This window comes from Amphiura filiformis, chromosome 18 (genome assembly GCF_039555335.1).
Source record: "Amphiura filiformis chromosome 18, Afil_fr2py, whole genome shotgun sequence".
In the NCBI taxonomy this organism is placed as follows: Eukaryota; Metazoa; Echinodermata; class Ophiuroidea; order Amphilepidida; family Amphiuridae; genus Amphiura; species Amphiura filiformis.
The window spans coordinates 59,073,626-59,099,487 of NC_092645.1; the positions used below are offsets into that span (position 1 = coordinate 59,073,626).

General features: G+C 37.4%; 1 protein-coding gene across 2 annotated transcripts in view; it reads right to left on the reverse strand.

Moving 5' to 3' along the window:
* Positions 1–25,862, reverse strand: part of LOC140138866 (uncharacterized) — a 68,252-nt gene that overhangs the window by 32,542 nt on the left and 9,848 nt on the right. For both annotated transcript variants that reach the window (XR_011857075.1, XM_072160644.1), the window contains exons 3-4: positions 5,963–6,172; positions 4,741–4,918 (exon numbers count right to left, since the gene is read on the reverse strand). Coding sequence is in view for 1 of the 2 variants with exons in the window: in XM_072160644.1 (XP_072016745.1) it covers positions 4,741–4,918; positions 5,963–6,172 (388 nt within the window). In the remaining variant the exon portion in view is untranslated. The remainder of the gene's footprint in view (positions 1–4,740; positions 4,919–5,962; positions 6,173–25,862) is intronic.

A 25,862-nucleotide genomic window follows, 5' to 3' on the forward strand; every position in this document is an offset into this window, starting at 1 on the left:
TTCCTAAACAATACATTAAGTTGGTTATAGGGCATATCATAAATAAATTTGGAAACAAATTTGCTTTTATAAAATACTTTAATTGTTCACCCAAAAGTTTGGTAACATGTGTGACATTCAGACGAACAAAACCAAATGTCACACACGTTACCAAACGCTTAGTATCAAACCCTCAATTAACACAGCTAGGCATGAATGTTTCTTGTCAATGTTGGTGTCATTGTAATTGCAAGATATCAATGCTTTACTACATTGGGTATGAATATGTAGGTCCTTTAACATTCACAGAAATTTAGAAATGAATTTTAAAATCCAAAAACTTGCATCCGCCTGATGTCACACACGTGACCGACCCTTTGTTGACCCTTGACACGAAAATAACACAACGTAAAAAAAATATTAAAATATTTTTGAAAAGTATAGACATTAGTGTAACTATCATGCAAAAGATATGGTGTTATCTGTTTTATTTATAAAGCAGGCACAGGAGCATTAGTGTGAAATACCCCTAGTTATGTCACACACATGACCGAAGAATGGCCCTGAGCTTTGTTTGCGCCGACCAACGTTTTGACGCATAATCGGCCAATCAGATTACCACTTCTCTTGTTATGATTGTCAGACGATTGAATCAGCCAATCAGAACCCCACTTCCATGTTTATGCTGAGTACATTTCAAAAACTCTCAGAATGTAAACAACTGCCGTTCTTCTCTGGCAGAAACTGTAAGGGTTCACTTATCTTATGTGGGTCCCAAAACATTCACCAAATATAATAATAAAACTGTCACTTTTTACGTTTTGTCAAATAAAAAGATATGCTCCATGGACATGTTAAAATGACACTGTTAAAATAAACTGTTGAGGATCCAAACAAAATCTGCTAATGTATAGTAGGGTCAATACGCCTATTCTCGGTCACACGCCTATTCTCGGTCAGTTAGCGTATTGAACAACCGCTGCATGACGATCGTTGCTTTAATTTCAGCCGTTTCTTTCGAACGAATCATTTAGCTATACCGGTGCTGCAGGTTTTGGTGAATTTTTAATATCACGGCAGCACAGTTCACCTTAAATGATAGATTTTGAGATTGTATGGTGACCTGACATATCGGCATTTAAAAAAAATAATGACGTCATTTAAGCGGTGACATTGTAATATAATCAGTGATGCGAAATTGTACATGCATTTTTAAGCTGTAATTTTAACAAGTTGATCCATCTGCATCGTAAATAACACCATAGCAAATGATTGGTGTTGTGTTTATGTAAATTCCCATAGAAACAGGGGTGTCCGAGAATAGGCATACGAATTCCGTTGGCATTCCTATTCTCGGTCAGTGTTCCCCAGTATGAGCTATGTTGACATTGTTGTTGCCATGTGTCCTACAAATGATCATGCATGAGCACATGAGAAGTGTTGCATTTTGCTCTGCAGGCTTAAATTAGGCCTATAGCCATTTGTCGAATACAAATGAGCGAGGAGAAATTATTTGTGACCGCCCGCCCTCCCTCCTCTACCCCTTACCCCATCCCCTACCCTGTCGTATTTTCGAGCTTTTTCGGTCGGAAAAATTGGGTCAACAATGTCACATTTCTGTCGGCAAAATGGTTCCTGCCCTGGACCGAGAAAGGCGCTATAACTGACTTGCGCAGATAACATACACTATCTCCTCGGGCCTACACGTACTATTAGCGCAATTTCGTCATTACTTTATATACATGTTAGCACAAGTAGCACCGCTATTTTCATGGGTGTGCTATTTGTGCAATTGACAGTGTTATTTTTTGAGGAAAAAAAAAAAAACCATTAGGGACATTAAAATGGCTTTAAATGTTAATATTAGCGCAGTTATCATGGTTATGCTATTTTTGAGTTCTCCTATTACTTGGAGGGGTGTTATTAGCGCTGTTGTGCTATTCTTATGGTTAGACCTTATAGCGTGCTATTAGCGCTATGGTGCTATTCTTAAAATGGTTAGGCCTTATAGCGTGCTATTAGTGTTATTGTGCTCTGGAAATTGTTTTGGCCTTAGGGGGCATATAGCGCGTTCTTATCACAATAATGTTATTTTTGAATTATTGTACACTTGGAGGGGTGCTATTAGCGCAATTGTGCTATTCTTAAAATGACCTAGACCTTATAGCGTGCTATTAGCGCTATTGTGCTATACTTCAAGGGGGCACAACACTAAATCCTTCCGCATTTGGTGTAACCTTGTATAGTTCCGGTTAAAACTAGCGCCTGAGCAAAATGTATCGGCCGCTCGTGGTACTAAATTCAAGTGAATCGTGCTTGTTTTTATGGGAACAACAGAGTAGGACCTCAACATTTAAAATCTATTCAAAAAATGTTTCAAATCGATTGTGAATTAGTGACAGGCTGTCGGAATAATATCAAGGCCGGAACTGGTAAGGAGGCGAAATTGTCGGCTGAAATTGTGAGGGCGCTGTTTAGGTGCCCGTAGCGCAAAAAAAATTTGACTTTCATCGCTTAGATGCTTAATTGGTCAATTTGGCGCCCCCTAAGGTTTATGTTCCCCCCCCCCCCCGGTAGTTACGCCACTGATCGATCTGCAGTGGTATTGATACCAAAACGAATTCATTTTCATCAGTAAAACTTGAGTTTTGGTGATTTGAATGTCCCCTATCCCTTAATATTGTCATATTTTAAGCTGTTAGACATGGAATATTAACATTTTCGTATATTTTATATCTATCTAGCTGACAACTAATGGTTTGATTGCTTTTAAAATAATACTAGAAAGTTGGAACTATCAATTAGCTACATATTGTTACCAAAATGAATTCATTTTCATCAGTAAGACCTGTGTTTTGGTGATTTGTACGCTTCTACACTTGAAAAATTGATATTTTTTTACATTTTTAAGTCTATACAGCTAACAACTAATGGTCATTTTGCTTTAAAAGATTACAACAGAACCAAATAGCTATGTATTGATGCCAAAATGAATAAATTATAATGAATAAACATCGAGTTATGTTGGATTGTACGTCCCCTACCCCTTAATATTTTCATATTTTACACTGTTACACATTGGAAAACTAACATTTTTCACACTTTATGTAGACCTGATTGTTTTTCTGTTAAAAATAATACAGGAAAGTTAAAACAATCAATTAGCTACATGTTGATACCAAAATGAATTCATTATTATGAGTAAAGGTTGAGTTATGGTGGTTTTTATTTCCCCTAACCCTTAATAATACCATATTTGACATGGTTATACATGAAAAATTAACCTTTTCTCACATTTTATGTCTATCTACCTGACAAATAATGTTTGTTTTGCTTTAAAATAATACTAAAACATTTGAACAATCAATTAGCTACATATTGAATTCATTATCATGAGTTGAAGTTGAGTTATGATGGTTTATATTTCCCCTACCCCTTAATATTGTTACACACGCTGCTACATGTGGAAAAGTAACTATTTTTTACATTTTCAGTCTATTTTCCTGACAAGCAGTGGTTGATCTCACCCCGCACATATAAATATTCAAAATATTACATGAATGGTAACTTACCAAACAAATTTTGTTAATGGAACTTATACAGTTCAACTGAGTGTCATATTAAGACACGTAAAACACCCCAACCCCGAACCCTATATATACACACCCACCCCCACACCCCACCTACCCCATACCTACACAACACAAACCAACATGCACGCAAACATGCACTTATATAAATATTTGAACCAGAACATCAATGTTTGCCTAGATATGCTTGATATTAAAAACAAAATTAAAAAATGAAGCTTAATTAATTTTGAAAATAGAAAAGTAAAATTTGAAGCCAGTGCCATAAAAACACCCACCCTACGCATTGTTGTGAAAAATCTGATTTTCCACTAGTGTATGGACTGGCCACTTCAAATCATGATCAAATGAAACCTAGGTTTGCTTTCAAATAATACTAGAAAGTTAGAACAATCAATTAGCTACATAGTCATACCAAAATAAATTCATTATTATAAGTAAAAGTTGAGTTATGGGAATTTATATCTCCCCTACCCCTTAATTTTGCCCTATTTTTTGTGATTTTATGTGATTATACGTCCATATATAAAATGACCTGTAAAAAAGTGTTACCACAATTTGAGACCACTACCTACCTAGCAGTGATCTAGAGGGTCCATACTAACTACCTATGGTGTCAAACCTTGTATGTAGTGAGGGTGAACGAACTCCTTATTTAGGGCCCTGTGTGATCTTGCTCCTGGACTAGTCGGGCCTGCCACCGCATTCCGCTGTGCGCTCCCACAAAATAGGACCACCTCGGACCCCGATCAGATGGTACGAACATTTTTGCCAATAAACCGTTTTGAAAGGATCACTGCTTGTCAATATATCTGAGAATACTGCACACGTATTTTATTATGGGTTTAAGTTATCAAAACCGCATCATACCGATCAACCAGGCTTCCAAAAGAGAATGACCGAGAATAGGTATAGAAAAACTATACGGTGACCGAGAATAGGTGTTTAGTGACCGAGAATAGGCGTTGTCGTCGACTTTGACCTTTTGACCTTGTACTTCCAATACAAGTTCAATGTCAGATGTCATGCAGGGTATGTTAAACTGGCTGTTGTGTGGAATGCACGTTCCCATTTAGCTAACTTTTATAATTATTTACGCAAGAAATAGAGCGGGTTGTTTCTTAAGTGACCGAGAATAGGCGTATTTACCCTAGTGCCTATTTCAATTTACCTTCAAATTTGTGCAGAGCTTGCTCAGAGAATTCACATATATTAGATGCTACTACAGCCACATTATCAGCCAATTGATCCCTGTGTTTGACGTCATACCTCAACGCATTTAGGAATGATATTACAGCTTGGCTGTACTCCTTTAGGTTGTCTAAGGACACAGCTAACAGGTAATGTCCCTACAAAATATAAAACATAATGGTTAATGGTAGGTGACAGTAGTTGATAGCCTGAAAAATTGATATTCTAAAAAAAAAGGTAAAGGAGACGATCCTGTATAAACAGTGATCGGAGTGCCCATCTCTCTTTCATTGGTGATTGGGCCCGACTCCTCCATGTAATGTTGCTATAGGGGGATCGCTACACCTCCTCTACAGCGAGTCTGTTACCTTCCCAGCATTTAAGAATGCCGGTACCCATTTAAACACCTGGGTGAAGAGGAGTAATTGAGATAAAGTGCCTTACTCAATGGCGTCGCCGGGGCTCGAACCCGCAACCTTCCGATTATGAGTCAGTGCCCGTTCCGCTAGGCCACAGTGCTCCCTTAATTGATATTCTAACATCTACCAATTAAATGTAGAATTTTACACCTGAAATGCATTTTGTTTAGATGAAATGAATAAAAAGCATGTCAGATTGGTAGTGTAATACTTAATGCCAATAGTGTCAACTATTCTATGGGCCATAGGCTTTATTGTTGATCCATTGATTATCCTTTTCTGGTGCATTGTGGGATAGAAAAGGGGGAAAATTAGTGATCGATTTACCCCCATTTCTATCCACAATGCACCAGAAAAGGATAATCAATGGATCAGCAATATAGCCTATTGCAATACACATTTATGTTTCTACTTTGTGATTGAACTCAAAACTTGGAATGTTGGGTCATAGGCCCAAAAAGTAAATAGAATTTGTCATGTAAATTGATTTTTAAAAAAAGAAGGTCTTTGTGTGACAGAGCATAAGTGTGTGAAAATACATAAGAGTCTTTGGGTAACAGTGATGCTTAACAATCAAGCATATGCTTTACATCAGGGTTCCTCAAATGGCGGCGTAGGTGGCTCACGCCTTAAGATGCTCGCTACATTCTATTTGGTCAGTGGCACTTCAGCTCACAAACATTTCATCATGTGGCACTTCTGAAAATCTAATTGAGGACCCAACACAACCACCAACTTCCCCTTGACCCCACTCCCCACCCCACCCCTGCACCCTCATCTAACCTGTGGTACATGAGGATTGAGCTTCACAAGCAGCCTAGCATCATCCCCTGCTTTGGAAAACTCTTTCAGTTCAATGTAAGATACTGCTCTCCTGGCTAGAATTTGAGCATTTTCTGAGTCAATTTCCAGTGCTTCACTGTAGCAGGTCACGGCTTGGGCATAGTCTTTGGATTTGAAAGCTGAGTCTCCATGCTTTTGAAGGTTTCTCACCTAAAGTAATTAAAGAAATATTACAGATTTAGAACATATTTTGAAGTTTGAAAGTTTTCTTTATCAGACTACTCAATAACTCAAATTAATTTAACCACATTTACTATATTGCAATATTTTCTAGCGCATCATCATGGCTCCCTTGTGGTGGACGGCCACATCGATGCGCATGATCAGTCTACAATGTAAGCTGTACTTGTGGGCTAGCAATTGACACTTACAATTTACATGTACCAATTGAGTTAAGGGAGGTCTAATGAGCGTGAACCTGGTTTGGATGCAGAGGGAGTGTGCCTGTAACAGACACAGCCACCAGAAAAGGACCAGCTCAGATCGCGCGCAAAATAAGTTTGCAGTCCAGAAATTTCATTTTTTTCTCAGACTTGCAAAAAATAGGCAGAGGTGGGAATCGAACCCGCGCGCACTACGAACTTACACACTATACTGCTGTATCTAAATACTCGACAGCTTTGTAAGGTCAAACTTTTCACTGTGAGGTAACCACGCTTGCGCGGAAGCTGTTTTGTGTGACCTTTATGCTAATTCAGTGACCCGTGTTCACTCATGCTGCCCTGCACTTCCCGCCGTGAATCAAATCATCCTCCAGACACGCTCCATAAGATATGCTAATGCATGGAGTACAAAGAATTACTTTGATCAATACCAGTTAAACAGGTGATTGGTATTGTACTCCATGCATTTGCATATTATCTGGAGCGTGTCTGGAGGATGATTTGGCGGAGTAAAAATAAAAACGTGTTTCTCGTCCGGGTTTAAAAAAGGAGGAAGAGGGGCTTGAGGCCCTTTTTTATTTTATTGTTCTGGTAGGTACGCCCGCTAGTGATCACAGAACCATCCAGAATTGTTTCTTGCATATTAGCAAGGCTATAGAAAACATCTCAACTTCCAAGACATCTTTCTTCAAAAGTTTTGACTGAATTTTAAAAACTGAAAATAAATTTGAAGCGGCCTCAAAAAAGGAAGCGGAAGGGGACGAGAAACATGTTTTATTTTTATTCTGTTTTATGATCTTCCGTGCAGTAGAAGCGGAAAATCCGAAATATTACTCAAATTTGGTCCAACTTTGGCCTAAATGTAACACAAAAATCGAAAATGTAACACGTTAAAACTAGCACAGTGTTATACTGTGTAGTTTTCCGATGATGCAAAAAATCAAAGTATTCATCGAAAAAATCCAAGAAATTGTGAATCTTGCGATGAAATTTATACATCAAAATGTTTCAGAATTGTCAACTTGCCTAAAAATTCCGTTGATCAAAAACATGTGCCCTGAAAAATGTCATTATTTTCCTTATCTCTTCACCGATTTTCAAGGTTAAAAAAAGTTCGTGTAGATTGCCATTTTGTCTAAATGGGAGTAGAAAGTTGTCAGATTCAAAACATTATTCAACCCTCAAAGACCTTTCTAAAATCCCGTGCGAACACACGAAGATTAAAAGTTCGGCTGGTCATTCGCAAACATCGGCAGAAACTCGCTGAGTCGACTGTGATTGGTCAAGCGGCTGGAGCATGCGCGAGTAATTTAACAAGCATTTGGATACAGTAATATTTGTAGTGACCCGGGACCTCGGTGTTGTAAAACCTACTGCGTTACCACTGAGCCAACTGACAATCAGCTATGAGAAGTTTGATAGTAATCCTTGATATTGCTGAATAGAATAAATCAATACTGATAGGTCTATTTATCTAATGTACGATGTTATTCAAATTGGCCTATAAACTAGGAATATAATGTGAAATGACTATCAATCGATCAATCAATCAAGTTGTCAAGTTATCAACAATCAATAATAAACCGACGTAGGCCTATCATGGAATATTACTAACTAGGCCTACTAACTAATATACCAAATAAATAAAATAAATAAATAAGTCAGTAAATAAATAAATAGGCATATGCCTAAATAAATAAATAAATACATAATGCAGAATGCAGTTAGTATTTTAGTTGCAAAATTCCAAACATTCTATTCACACATTCTATTATAATTTTCTGCTATACACGCAAAGGACCTGTGCCTTTAATATGTCCGCGCCTAATCAATAATGAGTCTTTCACCATGCTCACACACCATGTTAAACTATTGTATCCCTGCAAGTATTATACTGACCAAGTCCTAACACCTCAATGAAATGGATGCTATAACGCACCCAATCAAGCGAACATATCAAGGTCATATCAGGGCGTTATACAAAGAATGGTCAAAGGTCAACGTTTCCAAAGAAGTATAGTAATAGATGTAGACACAAGCTTTCGTACGGGAAACATAAACACATAGTCGCCAGTCGTGTGGTTTTTATGAGATTTGATACTGGCGCTGAAGTCTATTGGCTGTCCCAAAATCAGTACCAGACCCGGTTTCCAGACGGCAATGTGTGTGTTGTTACAAGGAATGCAAACTCATTTTATCAATGAGTGAACCACATAGAGGAATCGACATCTATCGTGAGCCAATCTGCATTCTGTTGCCTGCAAAAGCCGACGATCAGGTAAAAATTCTAAAAGCAGCGTGACTAGATATTTGTGTTAATTTCATGATACGTGTAAAACGCATTGAAAACGCCAAATTGCAGTCATAAAATATATAATATTAGTAAATCACCCAATCGAATGTTAACGTAGGTATGTGGAAAAGAACTGCAATAACAATAACAAACTATGTGCCCAAAGAGTTGTCTTTGGCATGTCGCTTTTGAAATATGACCAAAAATATCAAAGTTTGGAAAAACGCCCCAAAATTTAAAACAAACACGAACCTCCCAAAATACATATATATTAGCACTCGACTGCCCAGTCACTACCTGCCGCTGTGATTTGAGGTAACTCATTGCTTCCCCTCTCCAGATACCGGAACTTCAAGGTCGCTCATACCCCAGCCCTTAAGGGGGTACTACACCCCTCGATAAATTTGTGTCTATTTTTGCATTTATCTCAAAAACTAATAACACAGTGGTAACAAAAGTTATGTATATTATAGGGGCAAGGAATCCAATTACTGCATTGGAATTTCAGTGACCTAAGGCAAGCAGTTCGTTATTTATGATAAGAAATAAGGTACCGCTAGGATGTACCTCATTTCCTATCATATATACTGAACCACTTGTCTTGATTCACTGAAATTTCAGTGTAGTAACTGGATTCCTTGCCCCAATAATATACATAACTTTTGTTACCAGTGTATTATTATTTTTTGAAAAAATGCAAAAATAGTCACAAATTTACCACAGGGGTGTAGTACCCCCTTAAAGCCATAATGTAGGTATGATTTCGGTCAAATTTTAATTTTGTTATTTAACAACTGTCAAGTAGGTTTTCTGACCATTGTAAGCTGAAATAATGAGGTAAAATGATAGAAAACCACTTAGTTGCTTAACTGTGGAGTGGGAATTGGCGAATAAAACTGGGGACTCACAGTTTTTAAAATCAAAAACTCTTTACATTTGACTGTAATTAAAGCACTTCATGCTTAGTCTTCTCCTGAGTCTTTTACAGGGTATTTAAGTACTATTGGGTATTAGGCTAAGTAAAAAATAAAACATGTTTCACGTCCGGGTTTTCGAAAAAAAAATGAGGAAGAGGGGGCTTTTTATTTTCTATTTTTTATCGCAAAATTGGTGTAAAGACCCATACTTGGAGCTGTTTTAGCGTACAATCCGTACATACAAAAATGCCTGGAAAAAGGAGGAGGCCCTTTTTTATTTGTTGTTCTGAGAGTTACACCCCCTCTAATGATCACAAAACCTTCCTAAAATGTTTCTTGTATTTTAACAAGGCTATAGAAAGCATCCCAACTTCCTAGACATATTTTTTGATAAGTTATAACTGAATTTCAAAAAATAAAAATTTATTTGTGAAAACCTCAAAAAAGGAAGCGGGAGGGGACGTGAAACATGTTTATTTTTTTATTTGGCCTTATACAATCATGCAAAAAGTAAAAATTATTAAAAAAAATTGATGGTGTCCTTGTGAGCAAATCACACTTTATTGCTTTAATCGAAATGCTTTAACTATTCATCTATATTATGATCAAATTGTCCTATTATGCTGTTGATAATTAGGTGGAGCAATAAGAAGCACTGCCTGAAATATACTTACCAATCACTGCAAATGAAAGCAAACCAAAAACAAAAAATTTTGAGCAGTCGGGGCAATCAAGACCTCCCCCCCTAGTAAAAAAAATTTCCGAAACACTAGCATATTTTGTGAGAAACTTGCAAAATTTTGTATAAACTTGACTTTGTTATAAAAAGTATGCAAGTATGTTGTCAAGTTTCTTGCAAGAGCAAATGTAAGTACAGTCAAGTGCTTAACATTAATGAGTGTTTGCATAAATGGTTTTGCTCCACCCACAAAACAGTGTTGTTCCACCCACTTTATTTGCTATCCCTATATATACTACCACCATTGTAATTCTATGTTTACATTTGTTATGGGTGAAATATAACAGTAACACTTAACAGGTATATGCAAATAAAGCTCTTGACAGTGAGTCAAAGCAATCCCAGTGACTGTCAATTAAATTTAATACATCCATGCTGTATAACCACACAATTATTTTCTGCATGAGCTATCATATCTGCCGAAAATGTGACAATAGTGTGATATCTTCTGAAGATAGGACCATGTAAATAGTAGTAAGATCTACTATTTCCATGATCGGATAAGTGTATAGTCTTTTATCCCGAAGATGGGATTGGCGATTTGCAATACCTGTTTTGCAGATAATTGCAGGTATAAAAAATGTACTGCATTGAGTTTTGGTGTAGCCTATGCTAGATAGTTCTCAGTAAGATTTTTTTGAAATTGATGAAATTCATATATGGATCACCGTTTAATATATGCCTGGGTTATCCTCAATGGCAAGATGCATGTGGGGACCTAACACAAAGTATAGGCCTATATATTATAGGTCTTCAAACAAGTGTCACAATTTTGAAATGAAATGATAATAAACAAATTATAATTTAATTTTGTAAACATGAGTGTATATATTGGGCAGTGTTGTAGTCCTCGAGTACAGTCCTCGGCCTCGAGGACTCCTCGAGGACAGGTTTTGAAGTCCTTGGTCCTCGGACATGTAGTCCTTGGCCTCGGACGTGTAGTCCTTGGCCTTGGCCTTGGCCTCGGACCCCAAAGTCCTTGGTCCTCGACAACAAGGACCCGACAAGGACAGGCAAAATCATCAAAAATGCAGGCAAATGTTTAAAGAGTGAAAGAGTACAATCTGCTGTTTAGTTATAAATTAAAACTTTTTAGAGAAATGACAAGGGTAGCTTTTTATTGTACCTAATTGAAATACAAAACAGTTTGTCAATATTTTGGTGCACTCTTAACTATCATCTTTGCTCTTTGCAAAACATGCACATGGAGGCCAAATATGTGGTTTTATATTAAAATTCCATTCAGCCAATATGATTCCTAAAATAGGAATATCGAATAGACACAAGAGGTTCTTTAGATATTTTAAGAAACTCATTGGACGCTACTGTAGGACATGTTTCGATTACCGGGTAGACCTAACTGTGATCAAATGAATTTTATCTATTTTGGTTAATCTCATCAGCTACATTTTGCTGCGTTTGATCTTAAGATAGATCATTGTCCATTTAGACTGCTTTGTCGCACATTTATTATATACCACATAACTGTCTAGCTTTTGACATCAAAATGGTAGGTATGCGGATCAAACACATAAGTGTGTTGTACGTATTGTAATCTTCACTACTTGTCTAGATAAGGGAACAGCCCAAAAGTTGAAGTCTTATAATTTACGAAAGTCTTCATGATCACATAGAAGTATACGGTATTAAGCTATCTGAAATACGCTCATTCGATCAGACTGAGTTCACATAGTATACTCCTATGTGAACTCAGCCTGATTGAACGAGCGTATTTCGTATAGCGGAGACCGTATATCGTATATTTCTATGTGATCGCAGCCTTAGGGAGGGAGGGGGTCGAAAAGTCAGATTACGTTTGTAAAAAAAGTCGTTAAAACATCGGTCAAAGTTGATCTTTTTAAAGGATTTAATATAAAATTTCAGTATTTTCTGAAGTTGGCCTACGATATTGAAATTTTACAGTGGTTGCTTTAAAATGATTTTAAATCAATATAGTGTACAGTACTCGCAACCTGCAAATTGTAAGTTAATTTGGTAAGCAGCTGATTATTTTTTATTTGAAAATCCAGCAAGTCCTAATTATTTTTTTTTCGTGCTAAAAAGGTACGAAGAAAATATCTTAAAATAGAATATTTGTTTCTTCCATAAACGTGATCACTAGTATCCTAGCATTGTCGCACCCCCATCCACCATAGCGACGGCACTGTATCCTATGAATACAGATTGGAGTTTTCGATATTTGACACTTGCGTTAGAGGGGAGGGTGGAGGGGTTAGCGTTCTAGCGAAAGGACTTACGTTTATAGGACTTCATCAAACTTTTGGGTTGTTCCCTAAGACTAAGAAACAAATCAATAGAATGAACAAGGTGGGTTTTGTTGGTTGAAACTAGGATAAAAGAGTCCATTTTAGGCATGTTTATTTTATAAAGTTCTATAGATAGGCTTACTGTGCAGCGTTATTTAAAGTGCATATAAAATTGCCTTATGTTGACGACAATATGACACCCCGATTGGGCGTGGTTTAGTATGGTTCATTATTATGAAAGTCCTTGGTCCTTGGCCTTGGCCTCGGAGACAAAAGTCCTTGGCCTCGGAGGGTTGTCCTTGGCCTCGGACACCATGTCCTTGGCCTTGGCCTTGGCCTCGGACATGAGGTCCTCGACTACAACACTGATATTGGGTGGTGAAATTATCCACTTATTCGTAATTACTTTTTCTTTTAGAGGAAAATATAACAACTATTCGAAAGAATGAATGCATTATACATAATAATTTGAATCAAGAAGACATGATATTTTTTGCTAGTATGTAATTATATAAAGCAGATTCAAATGCACCTCTTTGGTTTGTAAGCATTAATTTGCTAGAAACTCTAGTCTTTGCAAGATACTTGCGTTTCAGTCAAGTTTCTTGCCCGGGTTTCTTGTGACATATATAGGCCTACTTGTGCATTTGAATCTGTTTATAAACATGACAATTTTACTGCAGATGACACAGATGGTACTGCTATCTATACTGAAGATAGCACATGCAATCCTTTGACTGATCCATTGTTCCATTTCGAATATTGGACTGGGAATTAGTAGTATCCGCTCGGTGACTATAGACACTATTCGACACATACTTGCATGAGAATACCATCATGCTTGCCAGCAAATGCCAGCACATTGCAAGTAACGTGCAAGAAACTTGCATGACATGCCAGTTTCTGGCAAGAGACACTTGACAATTTTCAGCAAATTAGAATGTGTGGCTTTTGAGAACAGGGTGATGAAAAAAGTAGATATGTGAAAGTAAAGACACTGTTTTTTTGTAGAAACAAATGTGGGTGTTTTCGGAGAGGGAAAAATATAAAACATCACTTAACCCACACCCCCATGCTCATATATCCCTATTATCATTAATTAAATATTTTGAGCTCAGAATGTAGAAATATACACTTTGAGCTCATCTTTTATCCAGTCCGCACAAAACATGTTGTAGCAGTTGTGGCGCCACCACTGAGCTATCTATGCCAAGATATTTGTGTCAGGGCTTTCGCTGCTAAATGTGGCTTAGTGCGCAATCGCATCGAGTGGGATTTGTTTATGACCTGATAGCTTTGTGCTTTGATGGGTTTCTGACTTTCCGAGGGTTGGAGGGTGCGGTTAGAGTGAAAAACGCATACAGACAAAATATGAAAAACACCCAACCCACACACCCATACCCCCGCTCATATATCCCTATTATCATTGACTAAATATTTGATACTATGCTGCATGCTATCTACTGAAGATAACAGCAGATGCATTTAAATGGTGATCAAAGAGCGTTTGTCAAATGTTAGTAGAGTAGCAATCTGCTTGTGGCTTCTATTCTAGACATAATGCTTTCATTGCAATCCTTGTACTTGATCGAGCTGATGCAAGCAAGATGCCAGTACTATGCATGATACTTGAATGACACTTGCGTTTCAGTCAAGTGACACTGGAGTGTTACTAGCATAGTGCTTGCAAACCTAATCAGCTTTTTATACTAGCAAGTAAAAAAATCATGTCTTTTTAATTCAATTTTACTCCCATGCAGTGCATTCATTCTTTTGAATTAGTTGTTGTTATATTTGCCTTTCAAAGAAAAAAAAAAAAGTAATTAGTATTATGTTGATAATGTTTGATATTAGAATGTGTGGCTTTTGAGAACAGGGTGATGAAAAAAGTTGATATGTGAAAGTAAAGACACTATTTTTTTTGTAGAAACAAATGTGGGTGTTTTCGGAGAGAGAAAATATAAAAACATCACTTAACCCACACCCCCACGCTCATAATATCCCTATTATCATTAATTAAATATTTTGAGCTCAGAATGTAGAAATATACACTTTGAGCTCAACTTTTATCCAGTCCGCACAAAACATGTTGTAGCAGTTGTGTTGAACCAAGGGGGGGGGGGCATTTGTCCCCTCATCCCCCCGTGGCACCACCACTGAGCTATCTATGCCAAGATATTTGTGTCAGGGCTTTCGCTGCTAAATGTGGCTTAGTGCGCAATCGCATCGAGTGGGATTTGTTTATGACCTGATAGCTTTGTGCTTTGATGGGTTTCTGACTTTCCGAGGGTTGGAGGGTGCGGTTAGAGTCAAAAAACGCATACAGACAAAATATGAAAAATCACCCAACCCACACACCCATACCCCCCGCCATATATCCCTATTATCATTGACTAAATATTTGATACTATGCTGCATGCTATCTACTGAAGATAGCAGCAGATGCATTTAAATGGTGATCAAAGAGCGTTTGTCAAATCTTTGTAGAGTAGCAATCTGCTTGTGGCTTCTATTCTAGACATAATGCTTTCATTGCAATCCTTGTACTTGATCGAGCTGATGCAAGCAAGATGCCAGTACTATGCATGATACTTGAATGACACTTGCGTTTCAGTCAAGTGACACTGGAGTGTTACTAGCATAGTGCTTGCAAACCGAATCTGTTTTTTATACTAGCAAGTAAAAAATCATGTCTTTTTAATTCAATTTTACTCCCATGCAGTGCATTCATTCTTTTGAATTAGTTGTTGTTATATTTGCCTTTCAAAGAAAAAAGTAATTAGTATTATGTTGATAATGTTTGATATTAGAATGTGTGGCTTTTGAGAACAGGGTGATGAAAAAAGTTGATATGTGAAAGTAAAGACACTATTTTTTTTTGTAGAAACAAATGTGGGTGTTTTCGGAGAGAGAAAATATAAAAACATCACTTAACCCACACCCCCACGCTCATATATCCCTATTATCATTTAAAATTAAATATTTTGAGCTCAGAATGTAGAAATATACACTTTGAGCTCATCTTTTATCCAGTCCGCACAAAACATGTTGTAGCAGGTGTGTTGAACCAAGGGGGGGGGGCATTTGTCCCCTCATCCCCCCCCGTGGCGCCACCACTGAGCTATCTATGCCAAGATATTTGTGTCAGGGCTTTCGCTGCTAAATGTGGCTTAGTGCGCAATCGCATCGAGTGGGATTTGTTTATGACCTGATAGCTTTGTGCTTTGATGGGTTTCTGACTTTCCGAGGGTTGGAGGGTGCGGTTAGAGTCAAAAACGCATACAGACAAAATATGAAAAATCACCCAACCCACACACCCATACCCCCCGCTCATATATCCCTATTATCATTGACTAAATATTTGATACTATGCTGCATGCTATCTACTGAAGATAGCAGCAGATGCATTTAAATGGTGATCAAAGAGCGTTTGTCAAATGTTTGTAGAGTAGCAATCTGCTTGTGGCTTCTATTCTAGACATAATGCTTTCATTGCAATCCTTGTACTTGATCGAGCTGATGCAAGCAAGATGCCAGTACTATGCATGATACTTGAATGACACTTGCGTTTCAGTCAAGTGACACTGGAGTGTTACTAGCATAGTGCTTGCAAACCGAATCAGCTTTTTATACTAGCAAGTAAAAATCATGTCTTTTTAATTCAATTTTACTCCCATGCAGTGCATTCATTCTTTTGAATTAGTTGTTGTTATATTTGCCTTTCAAAGAAAAAAGTAATTAGTATTATGTTGATAATGTTTGATATTAGAATGTGTGGCTTTTGAGAACAGGGTGATGAAAAACGTTGATATGTGAAAGTAAAGACACTATTTTTTTTGGTAGAAACAAATGTGGGTGTTTTTGGAGAGAGAAAATATAAAAACATCACTTAACCCACACCCCCAAGCTCATATATCCCTATTATCATTAATTAAATATTTTGAGCTCAGAATGTAGAAATATACACTTTGAGCTCATCTTTTATCCAGTCCGCACAAAACATGTTGTAGCAGTTGTGTTGAACCAAGGGGGGGCATTTGTCCCTCATCCCCCGTGGGCGCCACCACTGAGCTATCTATGCCAAGATATTTGTGTCAGGGCTTTCGCTGCTAAATGTGGCTTAGTGCGCAATCGCATCGAGTGGGATTCGTTTATGACCTGATGGCTTTGTGCTTTGATGGGTTTCTGACTTTCCGAGGGTTGGAGGGTGCGGTTAGAGTCAAAAACGCATACAGTCAAAATATTAAAAAAACACCCAACCCACACACCCCTACCCCCCCCCCAACTCATATATCCCTATTATCATTGACTAAATATTTGATACTATGCCGCATGCTATCTACTGAAGATAGCAGCGGATGCATTTAAATGGTGATCAAAGAGCGTTTGTCAAATGTTTGTAGAGTAGCAATCTGCTTGTGGCTTCTATTCTAGACATAATGCTTTCATTGCAATCCTTGTACTTGATCGAGCTGATGCAAGCAAGATGCCAGTACTATGCATGATACTTGAATGACACTTGCGTATCAGTCAAGTGACACTGGAGTGTTACTAGCATAGTGCTTGCAAACCGAATCAGCTTTTTATACTAGCAAGTAAAAAATCATGTCTTTTTAATTCAATTTTACTCCCATGCAGTGCATTCATTCTTTTGAATTAGTTGTTGTTATATTTGCCTTTCAAAGAAAAAAGTAATTAGTATTATGTTGATAATGTTTGATATTAGAATGTGTGGCTTTTGAGAACAGGGTGATGAAAAACGTTGATATGTGAAAGTAAAGACACTATTTTTTTTGGTAGAAACAAATGTGGGTGTTTTCGGAGAGAGAAAATATAAAAACATCACTTAACCCACACCCCCACGCTCATATATCCCTATTATCATTTAAAATTAAATATTTTGAGCTCAGAATGTAGAAATATACACTTTGAGCTCATCTTTTATCCAGTCCGCACAAAACATGTTGTAGCAGGTGTGTTGAACCAAGGGGGGGCATTTGTCCCCTCATCCCCCCGTGGCGCCACCACTGAGCTATCTATGCCAAGATATTTGTGTCAGGGCTTTCGCTGCTAAATGTGGCTTAGTGCGCAATCGCATCGAGTGGGATTTGTTTATGACCTGATAGCTTTGTGCTTTGATGGGTTTCTGACTTTCTGAGGGTTGGAGGTGCGGTTAGAGTCAAAACGCATACAGACAAAATATGAAAAAACACCCAACCCACACACCCATACCCCCCCCCCCACTCATATATCCCTATTATCATTGACTAAATATTTGATACTATGCTGCATGCTATCTACTGAAGATAGCAGCAGATGCATTTAAATGGTGATCAAAGAGCGTTTGTCAAATATTTGTAGAGTAGCAATCTGCTTGTGGCTTCTATTCTAGACATAATGCTTTCATTGCAATCCTTGTACTTGATCGAGCTGATGCAAGCAAGATGCCAGTACTATGCATGATACTTCACTGACACTTGCGTTTCAGTCAAGTGACACTGGAGTGTTACTAGCATAGTGCTTGCAAACCGAATCAGCTTTTATACTAGCAAGTAAAAAATCATGTCTTTTTAATGCAATTTTACTCCCATGCAGTGCATTCATTCTTTTGAATTAGTTGTTGTTATATTTGCCTTTCAAAGAAAAAAAAAGTAATTAGTATTATGTTGATAATGTTTGATATTAGAATGTGTGGCTTTTGAGAACAGGGTGATGAAAAAAGTTGATATGTGAAAGTAAAGACACTATTTTTTTTGTAGAAACAAATGTGGGTGTTTTCGGAGAGAAAATATAAAAACATCACTTAACCCACACCCCCACGCTCATATATCCCTATTATCATTAATTAAATATTTTGAGCTCAGAATGTAGAAATATACATTTTGAGCTCATCTTTGATCCAGTCCGCACAAAACATGTTGTAGCAGTTGTGTTGAACCAAGGGGGGCATTTGTCCCTCATCCCCGCCATGTGGCGCCACCACTGAGCTATCTATGCCAAGATATTTGTGTCAGGGCTTTCGCTGCTAAATGTGGCTTAGTGCGCAATCGCATCGAGTGGGATTTGTTTATGACCTGATAGCTTTGTGCTTTGATGGGTTTCTGACTTTCTGAGGGTTGGAGGGTGCGGTTAGAGTCAAAAACGCATACAGACAAAATATGAAAAAACACCCAACCCACACACCCCTACCCCCCGCTCATATATCCCTATTATCATTGACTAAATATTTGATACTATGCTGCATGCTATCTACTGAAGATAGCAGCAGATGCATTAAATGGTGATCAAAGAGCGTTTGTCAAATGTTTGTAGAGTAGCAATCTGCTTGTGGCTTCTATTCTAGACATAATGCTTTCATTGCAATCCTTGTACTTGATCGAGCTGATGCAAGCAAGATGCCAGTACTATGCATGATACTTGAATGACACTTGCGTTTCAGTCAAGTGACACTGGAGTGTTACTAGCATAGTGCTTGCAAACCGAATCAGCTTTTTATACTAGCAAGTAAAAAATCATGTCTTTTTAATTCAATTTTACTCCCATGCAGTGCATTCATTCTTTTGAATTAGTTGTTATATTTGCCTTTCAAAGAAAAAAGTAATTAGTATTATGTTGATAATGTTTGATATTAGAATGTGTGGCTTTTGAGAACAGGGTGATGAAAAAAGTTGATGTGTGAAAGTAAAGGCACTACTTTTTTTGTAGAAACAAATGTGGGTGTTTTCGGAGAGAAAAATATAAAACATCACTTAACCCACACCCCCACGCTCATATATCTCTATTATCATTAATTAAATATTTTGAGCTCAGAATGTAGAAATGTACACTTTGAGCCCATCTTTTATCCAGTCCGCACAAAACATGTTGTAGCAGTTGTGTTGAACCGGGGGGGGGGGCATTTGTCCCCTCATGCCCCCCCCCCCCCGTGGCGCCGCCACTTGAGCTATCTATGCCAAGATATTTGTATCAGGGCTTTCGCTGCTAAATGTGGCTTAGTGCTCAATCGCATCGAGTGGGATTTGGTTATGACCTGATGGCTTTGTGCTTGATGGGTTTCTGACTTTCCGAGGGCTGGAGGGTGCGGTTAGAGTCAAAAACGCATATAGACAAAATATTTTTTTAAACCCAACCCACACACACCATACCCCCCGCTATATATCCCTATTATCATTGACTAAATATTTGATACTATGCTGCATGCTATCTACTGAAGATAGCAGCGGATGCATTTAAATGGTGATCAAAGAGCGTTTGTCAAATGTTAGTAGAGTAGCAATCTGCTTGTGGCTTCTATTCTAGACATAATACTTTCATTGCAATCCTTGTACTTGATCGAGCTGATGCAAGCAAGATGCCAGTACTATGCATGATACTTGACTGACACTTGCGTTTCAGTCAAGTGACACTGGAGTGTTACTAGCATAGTGCTTGCAGACCGAATCTGCTTTTTATACTAGCAAGTAACAAATCATGTCTTTTTAATTCAATTTTACTCCCATGCAGGGCATTCATTCTTTTAGTTATTGTTATATTTGCCTTTCAAAGAAAAAAGTAATTAGGCCTCGAAATTATACTTACTATTATATACTACATTCGTCCAATGCACTCATGTCTATTTGTAACAAATAAACTCTTTCAAAGAAATATTGTATGGTCTGGATACCATACAAAATGCTTATTTATTATTATAATTATTATTATTATTAGAAAGTCTGTACACCAGGAAATGTTTTCGGGGGGGTGGGGGCAAATTAAATTTTTATTTTGGGTGGGGGGGCAAAATTGCAGCAAAAAAGTAGAAATTTACACAAAATTATGGGTTTTGCCTCAAAAGGGGGTGGGGGACAGGGGGCAAATGACCACATGCCCCCCCCCCCATAGCGTCGCCACTGACCAGGATGCAAATCATTATCTTGTATTACGACTCCACAGTGGCGTGGCGGCCATACAAATTTTTACAATACAAAAACACTCAGATATCATTACACAGATTTCCTTCCATTACACTGAATACAAAATCAATACAATTTACTGCAACTTTGAAATCTTGGGTTACATTGATTTAAATGTATGCTGTGACATCAATATTTAGTCAATTGCTGCAAATGAGGTGTCAAAGACAAAATGTGCAGACATAAATTCTGCTTCCAACGCATTTTACAGATTTGTAATACAAACACCTGTTTTTGAATAATTGTCATTATTTAATGGGGGTTAGTTACTTTTTTTGAGATGTTTACTTTCATTGCAATCCTGATCGAGCAAATGCAAGCAAGATGCCAGTACTATGCATGATACTTGACTGACACTTGCGTTTCAGTCAAGTGACCTTGGAGTGTTACAAGCATAGTGCTTGCAGACTGAATCTGCTTTTTATACTTGCAAGTAACAAATCATGTCTTTTTAATTCAATTTTACTCCCATGCAGTGCATTCATTCTTTTGGATTAGTTGTTGTTATATTTGCCTTTCAAAGAAAAAAGTAATTTGGCCTCGAAATTATACTTACTATTATATACTACATTCGTCCAATGCACTCATGTCTATTTTGTAACAATTAATCTTTCAAAGACATTTTTTGGTATTCCCCACCCTGGCACCATGGCTTTCATTCACATGCCAAAAGGTTTAGACATCAAATCCATCTCGGATCTGACCGTGAAGCTCATTTAGCAGCCCACATCTCTTCTAGAGTTAAAGGAGGTCCCCTCGTCAACCACTGTCTTGACACTCGTCTCAATAGGGATCAATCCTGGACTACGAAAAAATCTATAACTATGAAAGTGAATCGGTTTTTAAAATTGTAAATAAATCTGTTGACCCTCCTCTCAAAACTATTCAAAAAAATGCTAAAACCTATTTGAAGGATGAAGTTCAAAACATGTGGCACTCGCATGTTAAAACCCTCCTTGTTCATGGGCGATTTTTCAATCTTCTTGCTCTAGAAACAACATGTCACCATTGGAAGAGCATTATTTACAATCCTCCCCATGTCCTGAAATTTTTAGTCAATGCCCTTGGTGACACAATGAATAATATGACCAATCTTAAACGATGGGGCAAAGCAGCATCTGATAAATGCAGATCTTGCGGAAATGTGAGACCGGGGGCACTCAACACAAATGACCATACGGTATGCTCCCCGAAAGACCCCCTTTTGGGTTTCGCAGCTCGAAAGACCGCTATATTTGACCAAAATAAAGCTCCGAAAGACCCTTGATTTTGATCATTTCAGCTCTAAAAGACCCAAGAATTGCTTATTCCTCATATTTCTTGTTTTTTCAAGCGATTTTCAACCAAAAAGCCAAGAAATACCCTTGATTTTGACTTTTCGCAGCTCCAAAAGACCCCATTTTACTTGTTCACAGCCCGGTTCGCAGCTCCGAAAGACCCCCTTTTACCGGTACACCGTCAGCTCCCAAAGACCCACCACCTCAAAATTCTGGGGAGCATACCCACCAAAATTTTTGATGTGCCCCCCCCGGCTGTGAGACCCTCCACCACGAGCTTAACCATTGCAAAACTTCCATTGAACAAGGTCGGTTCACATGGAGACACAGCAACATTCTCAATTGTATTGTCAAAACCATTAAATTGGGCTTTATTAATGATGTTAATCTTCCCCAAATTTGGTCCGACTTGGTAACCAGAGCAACTAACATTCCTTCCCCAACAACAATTCCTTTTGAATGTTCAACTACAAACCTGGTTCCTGACATTTGTCTTTTTTGGAAAAACATTAAAAAATTAGTCATCATTGAGCTCCGGCCAAAAAAAGTGTTTGTTTGCCCAGACAGGGGGTAGAAAGGAGTGGGTCGGTAGGTCGATTTCCTTTTTTTTCTTTCTTTATAGATCTGCACATGTTGCAGCAAGTTGGGTAAGAGAAAATATACGATATTCAGCCTTACATTTTGTACTTGTGTCAAACTTTAATGTATTTCAACCTTACATATATATCTCTTTAGCAAACAAAATCTTGATAAAGATTCAGTATAAATAATTGAACAGAATAAATCCACACAAAATCTCAGACCATACTTCTCATGTTTGGTTCTCTATATTGTCTTTGATGTTGCTTGATGGTAAAATATTGTTGAGGATGCCTAAATGGGAAAAATGAAAGCTGTTCAGATTGCCAAGAATATTAACTTTCAAGTTTTATTTGGTATATTTATAGGGAAAAAAAGATCCTTTTGTATCACTGTAAAAAAAAAAGAAGAAAAAAAAGTGTTTGATGTTTTTAGAATTTTTGGGTCGGTCGTGTCTGGGCAAACAAATACTTTTTTTTTCGCCTCACTGTCCCTTTTGAATTCAATGTTGCTAAAGCTCATGTTTGAAAGTGCAATAAATATGCCCCCCTGGTCGCTGACATTGAAGACTCTGGTTATGAAGTTAGTCTTATTTGTTTAGAAGTAGGTTCAAGAGGATACATTACACCAGACAATATTCATTGTTTAAAGCCATAACATTTTCAAACAAAATAGATTAGCATTTCTTTGCCATAAAATGTTAGCTTTTACTGTCAGATATATCCCGTTTATTTTTGAGCGAACAACTACGGCAAAGCAAAGAAAATTGGAATTTACTACCAGCGCACATGTCGCCAATACGTACCACTCCTTGCATCGTGTATGCGTTCGACTAATAATTCCATCGTAATAATAAAGCGCCGGTTCCGGCATTTTGTTCAAAATCTTGGATTTTGACAAGAACTACAGCACCTAGAGTCTTGATTTTTGCAGGGTTTATTGGTTTAATAAATTACAATTTAATCGTGTAAAAAAGGAATTTCAAAAATTCAGTGAGGGCGTCTTCCTCAGCAAATGTTATAATATGGCTTTAAAAGAAATCCCCGGGAAGAAATCTTGAAACTGTGCAATAACCCGACATCCTTCAAAATATTTAGGGATAATCTTTCAAAACTGGCAATTGTTTCATCTTTCAGTATTTTTCATTCAAAACAAGAGCCTTCCTGGATTTGTCCACCGCTTTTAGAAATCTAATATTTTTATATTGTTAATCTGGGTGTCTGGTCTGTTTTAGGCTGCTCTTTTTACTCTTCTGATTGTAATTTTATATTATATGCCTTTTTATATAACATGTCTTGTAACTTGCAACTGCATTGCTGAAAAGTCACCCAATTTTTTTCTTAACCATCTGTTTCAAGCTCTTATCTGTTTCTGTCAAAAGTCACAGGAAAATCTTCAAAAGTCACCCATTTAGGCTACCAAACCACATGTTTGGCAACCCTGATTAATTTGTCCTTCAAAACAAAAGTATCCAACACTTGAACTAATTCAATAAACAAACAAATATGTTCTCCATAAAAACAGTCTAATGTTGACTAATTAGTTGAATAAACAATACAATATGTTAATTGCTTCTCTTGTGTAATGGTATGAGTAATATAAAAGTTTTTAGCCTCACCAATTCACCAGTTTCAGTAATTTATTATAGATTAGAAAGTCTGTACCGGGTGCAGTAGCGGCACCAGGAAATTTGTTTTGGGGGCGTTTGTCAAATGTTTGTAGAGTAGCAATCTCAAATTTAATAATTATGAAAATATAAATATTTTTATGTTGATATGTTGAGAAAACTACATAGAATCATGCAATAGCCCTTTTTTCAAACATTCAGTACATAACTCATTAACAACAATAAATCAAGCAAGTTTTCAAAGTATATCATTTTTACTAGCATACCGTAAAACCCCGTCTACAAGCATATAGTGTGCTTCTGATGAAAGCTACATTCATCCAGTCGCCATTATGGAGTTTGAGTAAATAAATTACGGATCCAAGCATATACAAACAAGTATTATTTTAAGACCGATCTATTGTATTGGTATATTAACGCTTGCTTGAATTAATTAAGCTTTTATAAAAAACTATATATGCTTGTAGATGGGGTTTTACGGTATTGCTTGCAAACCGTCAGGGGCGCATTTGAATCTGCTTTTTATACTACATGTAGCAAGTAAAAAAATCATGTCTTTTTAATTCCAATTTACTCCCACACAGTGCATTCATTCTTTTGAATACTTTTGTTATATATTTTCCTTTAAAAGGAAAAGGTAATTAGGCCTCGAAAATAATACTTACTATTATGTACTACAGCTGGCAAGAATAAGTACAATATTTTTCCAATTTCACCACCAATTACACTCGTGTCTATAGATTTGTAACAATCTTTCAAAGAAATATTGTATGAATACCATACAGATGCAAGCAAGATGCTAGTACCCTGCATGATACTTGACTGACACTTGAGTTTCAGTCAAGTGACACTGGAGTGTTACTAGCATAGTGCTTGCAAACCGTCAGGGGCCATTCGAATCTGCTGTTTATTTTTATACTAGCAAATCATTAACTTGGTATTATTATGACCCGGGGGGGTACTCAAGTTTGGTTTTGGTAGGGGTGTGCCGCTGAGATTTTGGAAGTGGAACCATAAATATACCAATTTTCCAAGAAATTTGGACCCATTGATATACCAAAAGTCAACATTTTCGGCCGAATTTACCCAAAATTGTCTTAGTTTTTACAAATTTTCCCAAAATTTTGGGAAAATTTTGGCTAGATTAAGGAAAAATTGGGCTGTTTTCCGAAAAAATTGAGAAAATTTTGAAAAAGGACCCATTCATATACCAAAATAGGCTTTGAAAAAGGGGTCATTGATATACCAGAAGGCTGAAAATGCTACCCATGTTTATGCACGTCCCCGTATGGTCATTTGTACTGAGTACCCCTCCCCCCCCGGGTATTATGACTCCAGCCTAACGCCCAAACCACTACTATGCTGGATGCTATGATGCTATCTCTACTGAAGATAGCAGCGGATGCATTTAACTGGTGATCAAAGAGCGGTTGTCAAATGTTTGTAGGGTAGCAATCTGCTTGTGGCTTCTATTCTAGACATTATACTTTCACTGCAATCCTTGTACTTGATCGAGCTGATGCAAGCAAGATGCGAGTACTATGCATGAAACTTGACTGAAACTTGCGTTTTAGTCAAGTGACACTGGAGTGTTACTAGCATTTGCTTGCAAACCATCAAGGGTGCATTTGAATAGGCTTTTTATACTAGCAAGTAAACAAGAGCACCAATGGCGCTGTGGCTCTGTGCTTTTTTGAATGTGAAAGTAATTGCAGTCGAATGTGCAACAGGTGAAATCATATACATTGTATGTGCCAGATCACGCAATCATACATCTTGCTGGTTGGTAGCTATATCTTATTTGCA